General features: G+C 39.1%; 2 protein-coding genes across 4 annotated transcripts in view; one reads left to right on the top strand and one right to left on the bottom strand.

Annotated features, from left to right (window-relative positions):
• The window catches only part of LOC124790135 (glycerol-3-phosphate phosphatase-like), a 79,910-nt gene extending 60,582 nt beyond the window's left edge, over positions 1–19,328 (bottom strand). Inside the window, exons 1-3 of one of the 2 annotated variants that reach the window (XM_047257718.1) lie at positions 18,698–19,328; positions 17,751–17,865; positions 4,541–4,701 (exon numbers count right to left, since the gene is read on the bottom strand). In XM_047257718.1, the coding sequence (XP_047113674.1) occupies positions 4,541–4,701; positions 17,751–17,850 (261 nt within the window). In that variant the 5' untranslated portion in view covers positions 17,851–17,865; positions 18,698–19,328. Of the gene's footprint in view, positions 1–4,540; positions 4,702–17,750; positions 17,866–18,670 lie in introns of both variants that reach the window. The other variant, XM_047257717.1, reaches the window with a different exon arrangement.
• The window catches only part of LOC124790133 (mitochondrial ornithine transporter 1-like), an 87,880-nt gene continuing 87,525 nt past the window's right edge, over positions 18,982–19,336 (top strand). The window contains exon 1 of one of the 2 annotated variants that reach the window (XM_047257716.1): positions 18,982–19,110. The gene's annotated coding sequence lies outside the window, so the exon portion shown is untranslated. The remainder of the gene's footprint in view (positions 19,111–19,336) is intronic. The other variant, XM_047257713.1, reaches the window with a different exon arrangement.

The following is a 19,336-nucleotide window of genomic DNA, read 5'->3' as shown; positions in this document are numbered from 1 at the left end:
TTGGTCTCCCTCTATAATTTTTACCTCCCACACTTCCCTCCAGTACTAAACTGGTGATCCCTTGATGCCTCAGGATGTGTCCCACCATCCGATCCCTTCTTCTAGGCAGGTTGTACCACAAATTTCTCTTCTTCCCAATTCTATTCAGTACCTCATCATCAGTTATGTGATGTACCCATCTAATCTTCAGAATTCTTCTGTAGCACCACATTTCAAAAGCTTTAATTCTCTTTTTCTTTAAGCTGTTGATCATCCATGTTTCACTTCCATACGTGGCTACACTCCATACAAATACTTTCAGAAAGGACTTCCTGACACTTAAATCTGTACTTGATGTTAACAAATTTCTCTTCTTGAGAAATGCTTTTCTTGTCATTGCCAGTCTACATTTTATATCCTCTCTACTTCAACCATCACCAGTTATTTTGCTTCCCAAATAGGAAAACTCATCTACTACTGTAAGTGTCTCAGTTCCAATAACCATACAGTAGAGCTGCATGCCCATGGGAAAAATTACAGCTGTAGTTTCCCCTTGCTTTCAGTTGTTGCTGTTTGCAGTACCAACACAGCAAGGCTGTTTTGGTTGATGTTACAAGGCCAGATCAGTCAATCATCCAGACTGTTGCCCCTGCAACTACTGAAAAGGCTACTACCCCTCTTCAGGAACCACACATGTCTGTCCTCTCAACAGATACCCTTCCATTGTGGTTGCACCTACAGTATGGCTATCTGTATCATTGATGCATGCGAGCCTATCCACCAGGGCAAGTTATATGGTTCATGGGGGAGGGAGAGGGGATGCATTAATATGGAACTGATTTATGCTGGAAAAAAGTTAGTTCCCATTTTTAGCAGCAGGTGCAAATTGAGTGCTTTGAATGCAAGAGAAACATACTGAAATGTTTCCATATGTAATGGACTAGGAATTGGATGTGGGCAGAAAACATAAAACAAATGAGAGAGAATTAATTTTGATTTTATTATTAACCACTGATTAAGCAATTTGTCCAATATGAGCACTGGAGATGTCATTGAGTTGCTGCATCCATAATATGATATGATCAACAGTTGCTCAGAGCACTTTCGGTAGAATCTGAGCAATGTGGTTCTGTATACTGGCCTTCATATCAGGCAGAGACCAAACATGTGCCTTGTAAACAAATTCTTTCAGATATCCTCAGAGCCAAAAGTCACATGGATTAAGATTGGGTGATCTGGCAGGTCATCAGAGCGTTCACTTGGTGGTTTCAATACAGTTGTGCTTTTATAAAGCAGGAATCACATGCAATACAAGGAGGTCTTGAAAATGTGCTGTTGCCATGATATACCAGACAGATCCTCTGGGTGCATTGATTCAAAGAAGAATGGACCAAGAATAAAATGCTCGTGAATCCACAGCACACAGTCACGTATGGTGAGTGTAATGGCTCTTCATGCACAGCTTGCAGTTTAACAGTATCCCAAATTCAGCAGTTCTTTGAATTCAATGCAGCCTGTAGTGTAAAACATGCCTCATCATTCCATAGAATATTATCCAGCCACAGGTAATCAACTTTGATCTGTATCAGGAATCGAAGACTAATCCAAACACTGCTACGGATTATAAGGTATCATTTGCTGCACTGTGTGAATGTTGTATAGGTAATGGTGTAAAATAGGCCACAAAACTTTCTGTACTGTTGACAATGCGATGGGCAATCCTTATGACACTGCACAAGAACTAGCACTATCCACGGCACTTGCTGCATGGTCACTTACAACAACAGCAACCTTGTCAGTAACTTCCACTGGGATAGGATTCTTACCTTTTATAGGTACCACACCAATGTTTTCAAATTTAATTATCATCTTCTTTAAAACATCTAATGGCATCAGGCCTCTCCTCAGACCTTCCAGTCGGTGACACTCTCTCAATGTAGCACTATAACTGCTGCCATTCACATAAAACAGATTCACTAACAGTACATGCTCTCCTTCGCAGTTGTCATACTGTTCCTTACATAATGACTTGTACAAGTCATACCATCATACAAACAGAGTACAGTGCCAGATTCGCACCTGGTGGATACAGTTGTAAATAATTTTCTTTCCAGCATAAATTGGTTCTGCATTAACATGACAGAATATCTACCAAGGATTACTGCCATATGATAATTACAGCATGCACTGGCCCTCTGTTAGTAGCTCCACTTTAAATAAGCACTCACTCACTATCTGATCCTAACTTTAATACTTGTAATTCCTTAATGGGGAACATTTCTCTTAAACAGAAGAGAAGCTTCAGCACAATGGTGATTCAGTCCTGACTGCTGTCTCACTGTTCAAAAGGACTGATGACCTCAGCAGTTTGGTCCTCTAGGAATTCGCACACACACACACACACACACACACACACACACACACACACACACACACACACACACAAAAACAGCTAGTTGGATGAACAACATCCAGGTTGTTCTGCAAAAGATCAATTCCTGGCAGCTCTTTCAATGTACAGGTTTGTCTAGTATACGAATGTGGACAGGAAAGTGGATGTGTGAGAATCAGGACAGCTACCATTTGCTACTTAACTTAATTGGTAAGAGACCACAGAATTAGAGGACAGCACTGGAGAATGGTGCCTATATGGTGCTGAAGTGCAATTTACCATCCTTATTTGGAAGTTAGTAGTGCGACCATAATCCTAATAATTTATTTCTGTAATGTAATGAACTGGTTCACTGTTAACAGAGATAAACAGAATGTACAAATTATTTTTGGAGTATTGTGACACTTACACAACACCTAATTACATTGTACTTTCATAAGTGTTCATTTCAGTTGTAAATAATACAAGAATGAAGTACAAGTGCACTGAGAACAGTTTCCATAGGAACTCATGTCTGTACTGAATTTGTCAAAATTGCTCCAGGAGCTCAACTTTCCACTCCTAGTTCCACTTCCAGTGGTACAAAAGGTTTCTTACACTCACTGAACGATTTTCCCCAGTCAGAAGATTGTATGTATACATAGTTCTGTTACACTTGCCTGAGGTATTATGAAGTTATGTTTAAAAGGGTGGGAAAGTCTTACCAACACAGTATTTTGTATAACATAATATGTCATGTGTGCATCAATATATGCTCAAATTGCTCCATGCACTCCACAATTACACATACTTTTACATGTTACCTTCTTCTCATCTTCACCTCTAAGGGTGGTAAGGTAATCTAATACCAGAAGTTACAATATTTTTTCATGTAGTAAGCCATATGTGCAACATATTTGGTTGAAATTTCTCTGGGCATTCCAGGATAATGCTAATGTTATATGCCACCATTTTGCTGTATCACATTCATAGGTTTTTTTTCAGATAGTAAGTTAAATGTGTGCAAAGTGTGACTGAACAAACACATGTCACACATATCCATTTTTATGTAGGCAGAGAGTTTGTAAGTGGTATAAACATTGAACTGAATGGTATGATACACTGCAAGGAAACTAACATTAAAAATACTTCCATATTCAATTTCTCATATTGTATGGTTGTATCCTTCTACTTAGCAATATCTATAACGTTTGTCTTCCCAAAGAAAGGCTTTAATCACCAGTCCACTTACCAGTCCAATTAAATACAGCTAGAGTAAAAAAAATACTTTTGCATAATGTCGTATTTAGCAAACTAACCTTAATAATGATAGTGTCATACAAATGAGCAGTACATAATCATTATGTTTCTATAAAATCATTTCATTCATTCATTTCATTGTTGCCCTTATGGACAGTGTTTGAACTCGAAAATCACATGATGACACAATTTTCACTTCTTTCCTTTCTTCCTCTTCTCTTCCCAAAATCTCTTCATCCTTTGGCTGTGCTCCTGTTTCCTTTGCTCTGTCCATAATGTTCCTGTCTTCTTTCTCTCCTTTACAATAAATTTTGCACTCCTAACTTTGTTTCTGAAGTATTTCCTGTCTCCTATCATTTGCCTGTTGATCCCTATCTGCCTTAAGTCTTCGTCTATTTCATGATACCAATTTGTTTTCTTGCTTGAGCTGTTTACTACATCAACAATTTTCTTTGTAAGTCGGTTGTTGTCCATTCTCTGTATGTGCCCATAGAAAGTTAATCTGCGTTTTCTGATCACGTCTGTTAGTCTGTCAGTGTGCTGGTACAGCTCTTTGGTAGGTCGCTTCATCCATATGCCATCTCTGTGGATTGGTCCAAATATTTTTCTGAGAATTTTGCGTTCTATTTTTTCTGTGTCTATGATACCTGATGCTCCAATTGTGGTTGTTTCTGACGCGTACAATGCTTCTGGTAATACAACTGTTTTGTAGTACCTAAGTTTGGCCTGCCTCGATATGCTTTTCTTATTATAATGTGACCATGTGAGTTTGTATGCCTTCTGGAGTTTCTTCGTTCGTTCCAAATCATTTATTTATTTTTTCCATATTTCTCAAGGTTCTCTAGCTTGCCAGGCTCTGTGGCACATCACATTTAATGAGTATATGAATATGTATGTCAATCCATGGAAACAAAATAATGAAGATCTTACCTTTGTAGCATTGTAGCCCATAGCTCGGATCTTCATTAGATATTTTTCAACAGTCAGAAGATTGTTATTAGATATAAAAAATATTTTTTTCCCCATTTCATCAAGCTTTTTAATTGTTTCTATAGAGCCTGGAATCTGCTGGTCACCCATCCACAACACACCTACATAAGACTTGCTGAATTAAAACATGTGAAAGAAGCATATATTTATCTACATGATAGTATATTTCTAGTCTAAAGATAATATCAAACTTTATTATAGCAGTGTGATCTACTAAAAAAAAACATACTGAGCATGGAGAATATCTTGTCAAAACTTAAATTAATCATTCATTATATTTTGGTCATCCAAAGTTTTCGCTAGTATAGAACAAAAGTTGCAAAAAACACGAAATGTAACTAAATTTATCAAGGAATCTTGTACTGAGAGGTCGCAGGACTGAAATGAAAATTAACATTACTTCTATTACCATAAGACAGTTGTTCATGCACAATGTATTTAAGTAATACACAAGACTCTCAGCTATCCAGCCCAAAGTAGCAGAAGGTCAAGCTGGACCCAAAAAAGTTGGATAGGTTGGAGTAGGTTGGAGTTCTATCAGCTCTCTCTTCCAACCCCACCCATTCAAAATGCCTATCTTTTATACCAAAATCCAATTTTATTAATATTTTCTGACTTCTTATATAATTCATGCTAGTTATAAATGTTGGTTATGTACATACTGCATCCTTCAAAAATTATTACAGGAAATAGGGAACATTGTAAAGTATGAATGTACGATTACACACATGTGAAGAGCTAGGCCTAAGATAAAAGGTGAAACCTGCAGATTTAATGTTTTAAAAAGTCTTTGAGAGGTTACTATTTCCCTCCTTTACCCTTCTTCTGTGCTGCAGTATCCCTCCACTTATGCAAACAGGTGGTACCAGCTGGTGTTGGCTTCCTCCTGCTCACTAATGTACTGTTGCAGTGCCTCAATACTGTTGCAGTGCCTCAATCATCTTGAATCCTTCCAAATGTGGAATGACATTACTCCTGTAATCTAAGTTTGCCTCCCCCTGTGTTATTTCCCCCTGCATTACCATTTCTACAATGTCATTGTCAGTAAGTTCATCAGCTTCACTGCTTGCCATCCATTCTGAGATAACCTCTGCATCATCATCCTTACAGCCCAGTACATTATTATGATATCAATAAAGTAGGCTGGATAGCGTGAAGGCTGGGTACTCATGAGCTAGATAGCCGAGAGTCTACTGTACTTTCTTTCAGTACAGTTGCATAATTTTAATATATTGTAAACAAGATATGAAACTGAGAACAGATAGTTGAACTGACTGGAAAAGTTCAAATTATGCTGTAAAATAAAAGAATGGAAAATGTAACAATATTATTATGAAAAGGATAGCTGCTACTCAACATATAGCAAAGATGCTCAATCACAGATGGGCACAATAAAAAGACTACTGGAAAGTGAGCTTTCCGTCAACAAGGCATTTGTTGAAAATGACAACATACACACACACTCTCTCACACAAATGCAACTCACACACACATGACCACAGACTCTGCTAGCTGAAGCCGGACTACGTGCATGATAGGAGAAGCAACCGGGGGGGGGGGGGGGGGGGTTTAAGGAGGAGGCTGGGGTTGGGACAGGGAGGGATACCAGGGTAGGGGTAGGTGATGGTAAAGTGTTGCTTGTGGGAGTGAGCAGGGATCAGGTGGAGAGAGGGTAGGGTACCTGGGTGCAGTTGGGGAGGTGACATGGAGGGCTCTTAATCAGAAGTTCAAAGTGATCTGATCAGTTGCTAAAGATTTTCAAGGAGAGAAGTAAACAGACTGGGTGCATTGGTGGGATAGAGGGCGGTGTAGTGCTGGAATGGGAACAGGGAAGGGGCTAGATGGGTAGGACAATGACTAATGAAGGTTGAGGCCAGGAGGGTTACGAGAATTTAGGATATATTGCAGGGAGAGTTCATGGACTTCACAAAGGCATATGACTCCATCGACAGACAGACTCTTGTTAGGATCCTGAAGAACAGAGGACTTGATGGAACTACACAAGAACTCATAAAAGAAATTTTGACAGACACAAAAGCAAGGGTGAGATTCAGAGGAGCACTGTCAGAAGAATTTGAGATCAAGACTGGTGTTAAACAGGGAGATGGATTGTCACCATTGTTGTTCAATATAGCACTGGACGAAGTGATCAGGCAGTGGAGAGCAATAAATGAGGAAATGGGAATACCAAAGACCCATGTGGGCTACAAAAAGGGCAACAGGGCTCAAGTGGACTGCCTAGCCTTTGCAGATGACATAGCAATAGTAAGGGAGACAGAAGAAGATGCAAAGACACAGCTCGACAACTTAAGTAAGGTAGCCAGAAAGGTGGGACTTAGGATAGCCTATAACAAGACAAAGACATTAAACACCGCTGCAGACTGGGAAACACCGGAAGGCACTGTGCAAATGGTGGACAAATGTAAATACCCCGGAGAATTTATAACAGAAAGGAACAGGAGCAAGGAGGGAATAACAGAGAGGATAAAGAAGATGAAGTCAGCCTTCTGCATGATGAGAGAGATATACAATAAAGAGGCAAAGATAAGCCACTACAAGGCAACAGTGAGGAATGCAGTATTATATGCTGCTGAGATGATGACACTAGGAAGAAATGAGGCAGAACAACTAGAGAAAGAAGAGAGAAAAATACTGAGAAAAATATTAGGTCCCAAAAGAGGTGGATGCAAAGACCTAGGGCAGAACTGTACTGGAACATGAGAACAATATCCGGGGAAATCAGACTCAAAAGGGCAAGGTTTGCTGGGCATGTAGTTAGGATGAGTATGGACAGAATGACGAAGAGAGTGTGGGAAACAACAGGGAGGACAAGGGGAAAGACAGGAACCAAGTGGATCGTTGAACTTCAGAAGGACTGGTTGGAATTGGGGATCAAGGTCGAAGGAAAGGAAAATTGGAGGAACAAATATACACTGACAAATATGCCGGAGATCAGTGAGAGAGAAGAATACAGGAAAAGATTAGAATGTCACCAGTGGAGCCGCCAGGAGAAATGGAAATTGAAGATCTCAGAAGAAAAGCAGGAGAGAAGAAGAGAAAGAATGAAGAGGTTCAGAGGTTCTGGGAGAAGAAGAGGAAAATGCAGTCCACGAAGGGGCTACCTGTGGTCCTACAGAGGTCATAACACAAGAAGAAGAAGAAGAAGAAGAAGAAGAAGAAGAAGGGAGAGTTCCCATCTTCGCAGTTCAGAAAAGCTGATGTTACAGGAAAGGATCCAGATGGAACAGGCTGTGAAGCAGTCACTGAAATGAGGAACATGATGTTGGATAGCGTGCTCAGCAAAAGGATGGTCCAGCTGTTCTTGGTCACAAACTGTCGATGGTCAGACAGCCTGTTTCCAGAATGAGATTTTCACTCTGCAGCAGAATGTGCACTGATATGAAACTTCCTGGCAGATTAAAACTGTGTGCCGGGCCGAGACTCGAACTCGGAACCTTTGCCTTTCGCGGGCAAGTGCTCTACCAACTAAGCTACCCAAGCATGGCTCACGCCCCATCCTCACAGCCTTACTTCTGCCAGTACCTCGCCCCCTACCTTCCAAACTTTACAGAAGCTCTCCTGCGAACCTTGTAGAACTAGCACTCTGAAAGAAGGATATTGCGGAGACATGGCTTAGCCACAGCCTGGGGGATGTTTCCAGAATGAGATTTTCACTCTGCAGCAGAGTGTGCACTGATATGAAACTTCCTGGCAGATTAAAACTGTGTGCCAGACCGAGACTCGAACTCGGGACTCGGGAGAGCTTCTGTAAAGTTTGGAAGGTAGGAGGCGAGATACTGGCAGAAGTAAGGCTGTGAGGACGGGGCGTGAGTCGTGCTTGGGTAGCCCAGTTGGCAGAGCACTTTCCCGGGAAAGGCAAAGGTCCCGAGTTTGAGTCTCGGTCCAGCACACAGTTTTAATCTGCCAGGAAGTTTCATATCAGCGCACACTCCACTGCAGAGTGAAAATCTCATTCTGGAAACATCCCCCAGGCTGTGGCTAAGCCATGTCTCCCCAATATCCTTTCTTTCAGAAGTGCTAGTTCTGCAAGGTTCGCAGGAGAGCTTCTGTAAAGTTTGGAAGGTGGGAGGCGAGGTACTGGCAGAAGTAAGACGGTGAGGACGGGGCGTGAGTCATGCTTGGGTAGCTCAGTTGGTAGAGCACTTGCCCGCAAAAGGCAAAGGTCCCGAGTTTGAGTCTCGGTCTCGGTCCAGCACACAGTTTTAATCTGCCAGGAAGTTTCAGACAGCCTGTTGGTAGTCATGCCCACATAGAATGCAGCATAGTGGTTTCAGCTTAACCTATAGATCACATGATTGGTTTCACAGGGCCAAAAGCTCATTTTCAAACAAAATTATGCTGTAATATAGATAAAATTGAGCCCAGAGTTTTTGGTGCAGTGTGTTTGCTCATCTCACAAAAGGAAAGGAAAGGAATTAATTTTCAGGTAAGTTAAGGTTCAGTGTCCTTGTGAAAGTAAGGTCATTAGACACAGTGAGTTTGCTCAAAATGGGCAAGAAGGGGATAGGGAACTGCACATAATCTGGTTGAGAAATTGTCCTTGCATTAACTTGTAGAAATTTAGGCAAACTGTGAGAAATTCCTTGCACATATGGCCCTATAGTACACCAATACATATGGGAGTTAGTGAAAAATAAAGCAAACAGAGCACAGAAAGTACTCTTGGTTTTCCAGTTCCTTTATGGGAACAGGACACAATTATGTAAAAATTAACACAGGACATTAACATAGTAAAACTGCATAGCAATAAAAACAGACACATTTTGCACACAGTAGCCACACAGAACTGTAGGTTTCAGTGAGTGGCAGGCAAAGAATCATAAATATCAAAAATTATTCACAGCTGTTCCATACTTAGCAAATACAAGAAAAGAAAACTTACAGGTATGCACATGGTAGATACCACAATCAACAGACATGTGGCACACTATGCACTATGATAAAATCATTACTTAAAATTGTATGATGCTAAGGTAGTCCACTGATCCTGTGACATGACAGGGGACAGCATGAAAAACATAAATCTAAAATTGGCTCATGTGCACAATATTCTATCGTTCTGCCACTAGGGCTCAGCAAGCTCTTTTGTAGATGTCTACAAACACCATTCAGCCCAAGCGTATGATGCACACTCACCGGCATCATCCGCTTTGCAACCATACATGGTCAGAATACTATTACTGCACCAGGTGACAATTCCCATCTTCATATCCACACAGCATGAAAGACACTCACTACATAACACTAACTCACTTGGATGAGCATGTCAGACATTTGATGTTGGTGTGGGAAGTAATGGTCACATGCTTCTCTCTGGGAAACCCATGGGCTACAGCAAGGCAGTGCATGGCAGAGAGATTCCCCTACTTAGTCCGTTTTGCTCATGGCTGATTTATGTCATCTGCTGTTGTGATCTGCTGAAGCAGATGGTTGGTGAACCCATACACACTGTAATGCATCTCCACAAAAGCATGATCACATAAATGAAGGTAATCAGATTGGCACTTGAACATAGTCTCTCCTGAATACAAATTCTGTGATACCTACTGATAACCACTGAGATACTTTATTCCATATGAAAAATAATGAAAAAAAAAGAAATTAAAACATATGCATAGGCATCCTTATAGTATATGATACTGAGAATGTGAGTAAAGAAATAATCATTCTGTTCTTGTCACTTGTAGGTTTCTCTTAATCAGAAGTTAAAAATTATCTGCTTGGTTGCTTAAGATTTTCAACCCTTCATTTCTGTGTATTTTGTCTCAAGTCCCAGAAGAAACAAACTGTTTTCACACAACTTAAAATTTAGTATTTTGTTACATGTATTTGTCTCTTAGTTATCTCACGGTTTTTGTGGGTAATTTCAGCTGTTCTACTTGCCATTATTTTTATACTGTTAATTCTCTGTAGTATTCATTATTATGAATTCACATCCATCAAATAATATACAGAGCTTATATATTCATCCCTGCTCTGAGCATGCTTATCCTTCATGAAAGTTAATGTGATTTTACTAGCTGCCTGAAATAATTTATTTTCAAATAAGCAACTGCTTACTTCTCTCTGAGATAAGCTTGGTTGTCATTGCCTTAAATTCTTAACTCAACTGAAGTTATCACTGAGCAAGAGAGCAGTCACTGAATTCATTTAAATTTATAAAATGTGTACATCAAAGATTCCTTTGCATGAATCTTCTTTAATTTTAAAACGAGTGTTTTGCCTTCCCTGGGCACAACCAAGGAGATAAAGGACCATTATTTTATCATACTTTATAGTACTTTTCATCATGTAAATCATAAATAATTTAAACAGTGGGAATCCAGGATGGAATTATGACAGATCTTATGAAAAGGATAGATTGCTACTCACCATATAGTGGAGACATTGAGTCACAGACAGGTACAACAAAAAGATGCTAAACAAAAGGGTTTCTTCTAAAGTAGACAAAATTCAGAAACACATTCACAAAAGCATAACTCTTTCTCTCTCTCTCTCTCTCTCTCTCTCTCTCTCTCTCTCTCTCTCTCTCTCTCTCTCTCACACACACACACACACACACACACACACACACACACACATACTCAACCATTGTACTCGGCAGCCAGAGACAATGGTCTCGTGTGTGTGTGTGTGTGTGTGTGTGTGTTGTCTAATTCAGAAGCAGGCCTTTTGGCTGAAAGCTCACTTGTTTAGTGTCTTTTTGTTGTGTCTGTCTGTGACTCAACATCTCCATTATATGGTGAGTAGCAGTCTATCCTTCTCATAAGATTGTCACAAAAAATTTATTCATTTTATTCGTTGGTTTGGGAGAAGAGCATGTAAATTTGAATTGTTATCATATCCACCAAGCTGTGAAACATTTGGAGACAACATGTGAGATCAGCATTGAAGCATAGAGACCTCTGGAAGAATATGAATAACAAGAAGAAGAAAAATTCATCAGTCTGAAAAGTGGTCTATTGCAGCTCTTCATGCTAGACAATTATTGAAAAATTTTTTTTGTATCTTTGTAACTACTGCATGCTGCCTCCATTTGAATTTTTTAATGTACTGAAATGTTGATCTCCCCTACAAGTTTTATCCCTCAGAGATCCTTTGATTACCAAATTAATTATTTCTTGATGCCTCAGGACATGCCCTATCAACCTCTTCTTCCACCTTTCAGTCGAGTTGAGTTTTAAGGATCTTTTCTTCTCAATCCAATTCAGTACCTATTCATAACTTAGTTGATGCACTCATTTGATCTTCAGTATTCTTTGGTAACACCACTTCTTCTCTCCTCCTGTCTGTATGATTTATTATTTATGTTTTGCTTCCATATAAGGTTACAGTTCAAATGATTGCTTTCAGATAAGCTTCCTAACATTTAAATTTATGTTCTGTTTTAATAAATTTATCTGTTACAAGAAATCTTTTCTACCTATTGCCAGTCTACATTTTAACATTTTATGTCCTCTTTAATTCTGTCTTTGCTGATTATTTTGATGCTAAAGCAGCAAATGTCATCTACTACTTTCAATGTCTGGTTTCTTAATATAATTTCTTCAGAATCATCTGAACTTAATTTGAGCACATTGCAAGATTGCCTCCAAACAAATTGACCAACCGTCTGTTCACCTTCTGGCAAAATAAGAAGGTTTGCACCACTTGGCTGATTGAAACTGAAAAGGACATTAAAGAACTGGGAATAACTGATCTCCAGAACAGACAGTCCTTGAGACGTACTTTGAAGGAAGCCTGAGGATTTCAGGAAAAGCCCTGAAGGAAAGGTACTCCCTGGACAGAAGAAAGGAAGGAATTACATCAGCAAAAGATGTGACAGTACTTGGCAAAGATTACAGCCCAACAGTTGAACAAGCATGGTCCAAAATAGGTCCATTTGAAACAAGAAGAAGAAGAAGCTGAAGATGTGTGAAAACCTGAAAAGTGTCTTGGTATAAATAAAATTATGTCAAAAGTTGTTGGTTGCTGTACGTCTTCAAGTATCATGGATAAATTAACCAGTCAACATTGGCAAATGCATTTATTAAATCTGAGACTGCCATAATTGTGAGTTTGTCTTTGTGCAACATTTCTCCTAATATAAGTTATAGGACAAGTATTCCTTCATATGTTACTTCATTTCTCTATCCATTCTGTTCAGCTGATCTTCAAAGTCCTTTGCCATTTTTCATGGGATTACAATGTCATAAGCAAACCTTAACGCTTTTATATCTTCCCCCTGAATTTTAATTCCCTTTCCACATTCCTCCTATGCTTCTTTTACTGCATGCTCAATGTACATATTGAATAACATGGGGATGGAATGCAACCTTGCCTTGTATCCTTCATTCATTTATTTGTGATAATTCCAGAATTTCAAAGAATGTATCCCAGTCAGCATTTTTACTGCTACAGCATTAAAAATTCAGTTGACATAAATGTACTAGTAATGAATCTTCAGGAAGATCCTAGGCCTGGTAGAAGAAGATGGAGAATTCAGGAGATGACATAACTCGGAGCTCTACAAGCATATTCAGAGGCTCTCTGACTGTGCAAGAAAAAGAAGGTTAGCTTTCTACAGCCATGTTGCAAGATTGCCTCCAAACATATTGACCAACCGTCTGTTCACCTTCTGGCAAAATAAGAAGGTTTGCACCACTTGGCTGATTGAAACTGAAAAGGACATTAAAGAACTGGGAGTAACTGATCTCCAGAACAGACAGTCTGTGAGACATACTTTGAAGGAAGCCTGAGGATTTCAGGAAAAGCCCCAAAGGAAAGGTACTCTCTGGACATAAAAAAGGAAGGAATTACATCAGCAGAAGATGTGACAGTACTTGGCAAAGATTAAAGCCCAACAGTTGAACAAGCATGGTCCAAAATAGGCTCATTTGAAACAAGAAGAAGAAGCAGCTGAAGATGTGTGAAAACCTGAAAAGTGTCTTGGCATAAATAAAATTATGTCAAAAGTTGTTGGTTGCTGTACGTCTTCAAGTATCATGGATAAATTAACCAGTCAACATTGGCAAATGCATTTATTAAATCTGAGATTGCCATAATTGTGAGTTTGCCTTTGTGCAACATTTCTCCTAATATAAGTTATAGGACAAGTATTCCTTCATATGTTACTTCATTTCTCTAGGACTCAAAATTGTCTTCTCCCAGGTGGCTTAATGGCTGGGAGCAGTTCTTTCAATTGGATGCCACTATGGTGACTTGTGTGTCCCAGATCTAAATAGGTTAGCAAACTAGGGAAGGGGGACTTACAGTTTAACGTGGAAGCTGAACCATGTGTCTTTCCTGGTGACTTCTCACATTTTTGAGAGGTAAAGACTAGATTAAAGGCACACTGAAAATTTCCATGGTTCAACTGGGATTTGATCTCACGACTTCTTGGTTGCTAGGGATGCACTTTACTGCAAGAATGCCAGGTCCGAGGTTGGATTATACTAGTTATTCCAGCCTTCTGTAGAAGATCTGTATCAGTATTTTACAATCGTGAGTTATTAAACTGATGGTTCAGTAATACACTTATCAGCATCTGCCTTCTTTGCTATGGAATTATTACACCCTTCTTGAAGTCTGGGGATATTTTGTCTCTGTTATGTATCCTGCATAAGGGGAGTAACAGTTTTGGTATGCTGTGAGGGAAACACCGCAGGTTGGACGGGAGGCCAGCACCCTCAATTAAACATGCTTTCAAAACTACAAGTAATAGTAGCTATTCACCCAAAGATCTAAATAATTCCAAGGGAATGCCATTTACCCCAGATGCCTTATTTTGGGTCAGGTCTTTCAGTGCTTTGTCACGTTATTCTCACAGTATCCCATCATGACTCCTACCTTCATCCACTCATTCTTCCTTTTCCACGATACTGTCACCAAGTCTCTTTTGTTTATACTCTTCTACATATGTCTCCCATCCTTCAGTCCTCCCTTCTTTGCCCTGTACTCACTTGTCATTTGAGTTCTTGATGTTAATACATCTTTTCTTCAGATGTTTCTTTAATTTTTCTATAAATGGCCTCTATCTTACCCATAGATATGCATGCTTCTACAGCTTTGCATTTCTCCTTTAGCCATTCCTAATTTTCTACTATGCACTTCATGTCACTCTCATTTTTAGGTGGCTGTATTCCAGTTTGCCTGTTCCATTTTAGAAGCTGACCTTGGAGAAATGTAGGAATATGTAAGGCAATACTGACTCAACAACTTGTCTTAGAAGATAAGTTAAGGCAAGGTAAACCAACATTTATAGCATTTTTAGACTCGGAGAAAGGTTTTGACAATGTTGACTGGAATACCTGCCATTCTTCTGTAAAGAATTCATGCTAGTATTTTGCAACCATGGCTTATCAAACTAATAGTTCAGTAATATTCACACCTGTCAGTACCTGCTTGCTTTGGAATTGTAAATATTACATTCTTCTGGAAATATGAGGGTATTTTGTCTGTCTCATCCATATTGCAAACCGGGTGGAAGAGTTCTTTCATGGCTGGCTCTCTAGGGCTATCAGTAGTTCTGATGGAATGTTTCTACCCCTAGCATCTTGCTTGGATTAGTCCTTTCAGCGTTGTCAAATTCTTCTCACAGTATCATATCTCCCACCTCATCTTCATCTACATCCTCTTTCATTTCTATAATATGGCCTTCAAATTCATCTCCCTTGAATAGACTTTCAATATACTCCTTTCACCTTTCAGCTTTCCCTTCTTTGCTTGATATTCATACAGCTGCTTCTCTTTTCTCCAAAGGCCTCTTTGATTTTCCTGTAGGTGGTATCTATCTTTCTCCTAGTAAAATATGCTTCTAAATCCTTACATTTGTCCTCTGGCCATTCCTGCTCAGCATTGCTGCACTTCCTGTGAGTTTCAGTTTTTTAAGACATTTGTATTCTGTTTTGCCTGCTTCATTTGCAACATTTTTATATTTTCTCCTTTCACCAATTAAATTCAGTATCTCCTGAGCTATCCAAGCATTTCTATTAGTCCTTGTCTTTTTACCTACTAGATCCTCTGCTGCTTCCACTATTCCATGTCTCAAAGCTGCCCATTCATCTTCTACTGTATTCCTTTCCCCTGTTTTAGTCAATTGTTGCCTAATGCTCCCAGTGAAACTCTCAACAACCTCTGGTTAAACTTATTCAGGTCCCATCTCCTTAATTTCCTACCTTTTTCCAATTTTTTTTACTTTTAATTTACAGTTCATAACCAATAAATTGTGCCCCTAGAAATGTCTTACAATTTAAAATCTGGTTTCAAAAATCTATGCCTTATCATGATATCATAAATCAATCTGAAACCTTCCGGTGCCTCCAGATCTCTTCCACATATACAACCTTGTTTGATGATTCTTAAACCAAACGTTAGTGATGATTAACTTACGCTCTGTGCAAAATTATACCAAGTAGTTTCCTCTTTCATTCCTTTGCCCCAGTCCATATTCACCTACAATTTTTCCTTCCCTTCCTTTTCATAACATCAAATTCCAGTCCACCATCACAATAAAATTTCCGGAAAATCCAGGATGGAATGTAACAATATTACGAAAAGGATAGTTGCTACCCACTGGCACTAAGTCGCAGACAGGCATAACAAAAGGCCTTCATTGGAAATAGACAACATACACACATACACTCATGCAAACTCAACTCACACACTCATGACCACAGTCACTGGCTGGTGTGGTCACACTCAGCAGCCAGAGACTGCGGTCATGTGTGTGTGAGTTGTGCTTTTTTTTTTTTGTGTGTGTGTGTGTGTGTGTGTGTGTGTGTGTGTGTGTGTGTATTTCCAGTGAAAGACTTGTTGGCCAAAAGCCATTTTCTGAAATCGCTTTGTTGTGCCTATCTTCAACTCAGCATCTCTGCTACATGATGAGCAGCAACTACCCTTTTCATAATATTACTGTATTCACCTCATCAGAAAGTCCTGATCCTCCTGCCACTGAACTTCGCTAATTCCCATTATATCTAACTTCAACCTATCTATTTTTCTTTTCAAATTTTATAATCTACATGTATGATTAAGGGATCTAACATTCCATGCTCAGTACTTGTATTAAACACATTAAAAACTAGTTCCCTGATATATCTGATTCTGTCAAAACCATATTGTTTTACCCTGCTAATAGTTTCTTCAATTATATTCATAGATGTACTGCAGTTCTGTCTTACAGAAAATGAACTGGAAAAATAAAATGTGAAAAGCTTTGTTTATATTTTAGAAATTACTGAAATCAGGTAGTAGTGCTCCGACCTTACACAGCACTTTCAGTCATTCAAAAACAGGCTCTGCACCAGGCCACGAAGGCCCAATGGATATCTACGGGCAACTGTGTCATCCTCTGCCTAGTGGCATCATGCAAATGCAGTATGGATGGACTTGTGGTTAGCACACCACTCTCCCGGCCATTTTGCAGACTTTCCAGACATTTGAGCTGCTACTATTCAGTCAAGTAGCTCCTCTGTTGGCATTACAATACTGAGTTACCCTGTGCTAGTCTTCCCACCAAGGAAAAATCCTTGGCAGTACCAGGAATCAAACCTGGGTCCTCCATAAGGCAGCTACCTATGCTGACCACTCAGCTACAGAGGTACCTTACAGTCATTAGCTGTACAATAAACCTCTTACCTGGTGGACTCAGATAGAATACACATCAAATATGATGCAGCCAAGTGCGGGACTACTTCTAAATCATCGCCATATTTCAACATTTCATACTACCAAATAATTTCCTAAGTTACATTCTCACATGCTCAACAAAATGTTTCGCCGAAGTGTATATGTATGTATAGATTTGTGTAAGACAGAAGTTTGGAAAATTTCATTGCAACAAAGCAGCTAGGCCAATTCAATATTAGGTCAGTTTGAAGATAAAGTACGAAAGAGGCGACAGAAAAAAATGTAGCCTAACAAATACAAAAGAATACAACAAAACGAAAATGCAATACACAAAATTTGTAAAGCACCTAGTTTGTGCCACTACTGAAAAAGTGTAATTATTGTTTGACTGAAACAGTTCTTGTAAAGTGCTTTCATTCACATCATACCAGTCTTATTACTACTGTTATCTTCAATAATTATAGCTGTTGTTAGGAGGGTAAAGGATTGTTTGCATTTCCAGCAGACAAATTTTACTCACCATCACAGTCGGTCAGAACTGTATCAAATGAACTGACAAATGCTGCCACTTCTTTACTGCTGAAGGATGACAAATCTGGAATCTGTTGCCTTGGTGCCATTTTGGTGGAATATAACTGTGTTATAGCAAATACTGAAATTACTACACACAGAATTAATGTGTACATCAACAACAAAATGGTGAAAATTAACACACTTGAAAGTATGATTTACAAAAGAACTTATAGAACACACAAATGAAAATACCAAAGTAAAACAGTGTACATTTATAAGCATACAACTGCATGCTGCTTGTATCACTAAATGAGATAAATATTAACAATGAAATGACATGTGAGGGGAAGGTTTATATCCTAAAGTGTGGAGAATATCTTGATTTAAAACATTGTGAAATATCCTATAACTTGGTTGGTACACAGATGTAATAGATGCAGAGAATGATTTTTGTTCTTTCCCAGAGAAAGGAAACATTTAAAAAGTATACTGTACATTGTGAAGATAGTTGATTAATGTAAATTACTTCAGAACAATGGCATCTGGATAGCATGGAGAGACCAAACGATAGATTAATGCTGGAAGGTGGAAAGCTGACAGTCTAGTAACTAGCTATTTGTTATTGGTGAAACAGTGGGATCTTTTTGTACTACACTATGTGAATGATGTAGCCTTAGTGATAATCTGTTTCTTTCTTTCAAGTTGTGATTAATGCTACAAGTAGTTCTACTGTTCAGGCTCTACTAAACAGAATCTGCAAACATTAGTAGGATCTGTTAAAACATTTAAAAGAGACATATTCCAATAATCTTTTAGTTGTCCATGTGTAATGTTACAGATTGTTTTTGTGCTACATCTGTACTTGCACGTTCCCATGTCAGTTTCTTCAAAATCTGTTGTGCTTGCATTCCATGTTTGTCTTATTACCTCTTCGTCTTACTGATGCACACTTACGGCTGATGTACTATGTTTCTCTACGGCATACGTCGTAGAAGTTAACACTCTCCTGTAAAATATAGCTTCAGTCGCTACAGTGCGTACTCAGCGCCGGTACTTGTAGTGTTTATTGATGCTACGCGTTTTTATGGCGAAACATATTTGGCGGTAGTACGGGAGATGGGGCAGGAGATAAGGGAATTTTCATTTTGCAGTTTCATTTATTCTCAAACAGCTCAAGGTGAAGATCCGAAAGGAGGAGCACGACCGGACGCCGTTTACAAGATAATTTCATGACGTCGGCTGACGTCACGACTGACATGACCTTCTCGATCCCACACTTAAGATAACACACAGAACTACTTCTAAATGTGTTTGTTCATTGGTTTTTCAGAAATGACTGTTATACAGAAGAAGGAGCCAGGTCACATGTAAGCTGACATTTAACTACTGAATTTTGCAACTCCGATGCAAATATTTTTGTCTCGTTATTTTGAGGGTCACGAGCGTCTGCTTGTCTGTTGTAATTATTCGTGTTTCTGAGAGAAGCTGAAATATTTGTTAAAAACCAGCACATTGTTTTAATAAAATAATTTGTGGACGTGACAGTCGTTTGTCACTGGCCAGTCCGAGATTGTTTTCGCGGTTGGTTGCATG

The sequence above is a fragment of the Schistocerca piceifrons genome, chromosome 3, assembly GCF_021461385.2.
Source record: "Schistocerca piceifrons isolate TAMUIC-IGC-003096 chromosome 3, iqSchPice1.1, whole genome shotgun sequence".
In the NCBI taxonomy this organism is placed as follows: Eukaryota; Metazoa; Arthropoda; class Insecta; order Orthoptera; family Acrididae; genus Schistocerca; species Schistocerca piceifrons.
The sequence above is the reverse complement of the archived record's forward strand: the minus strand, read 5'-3'. Positions and strand labels throughout refer to the sequence as shown.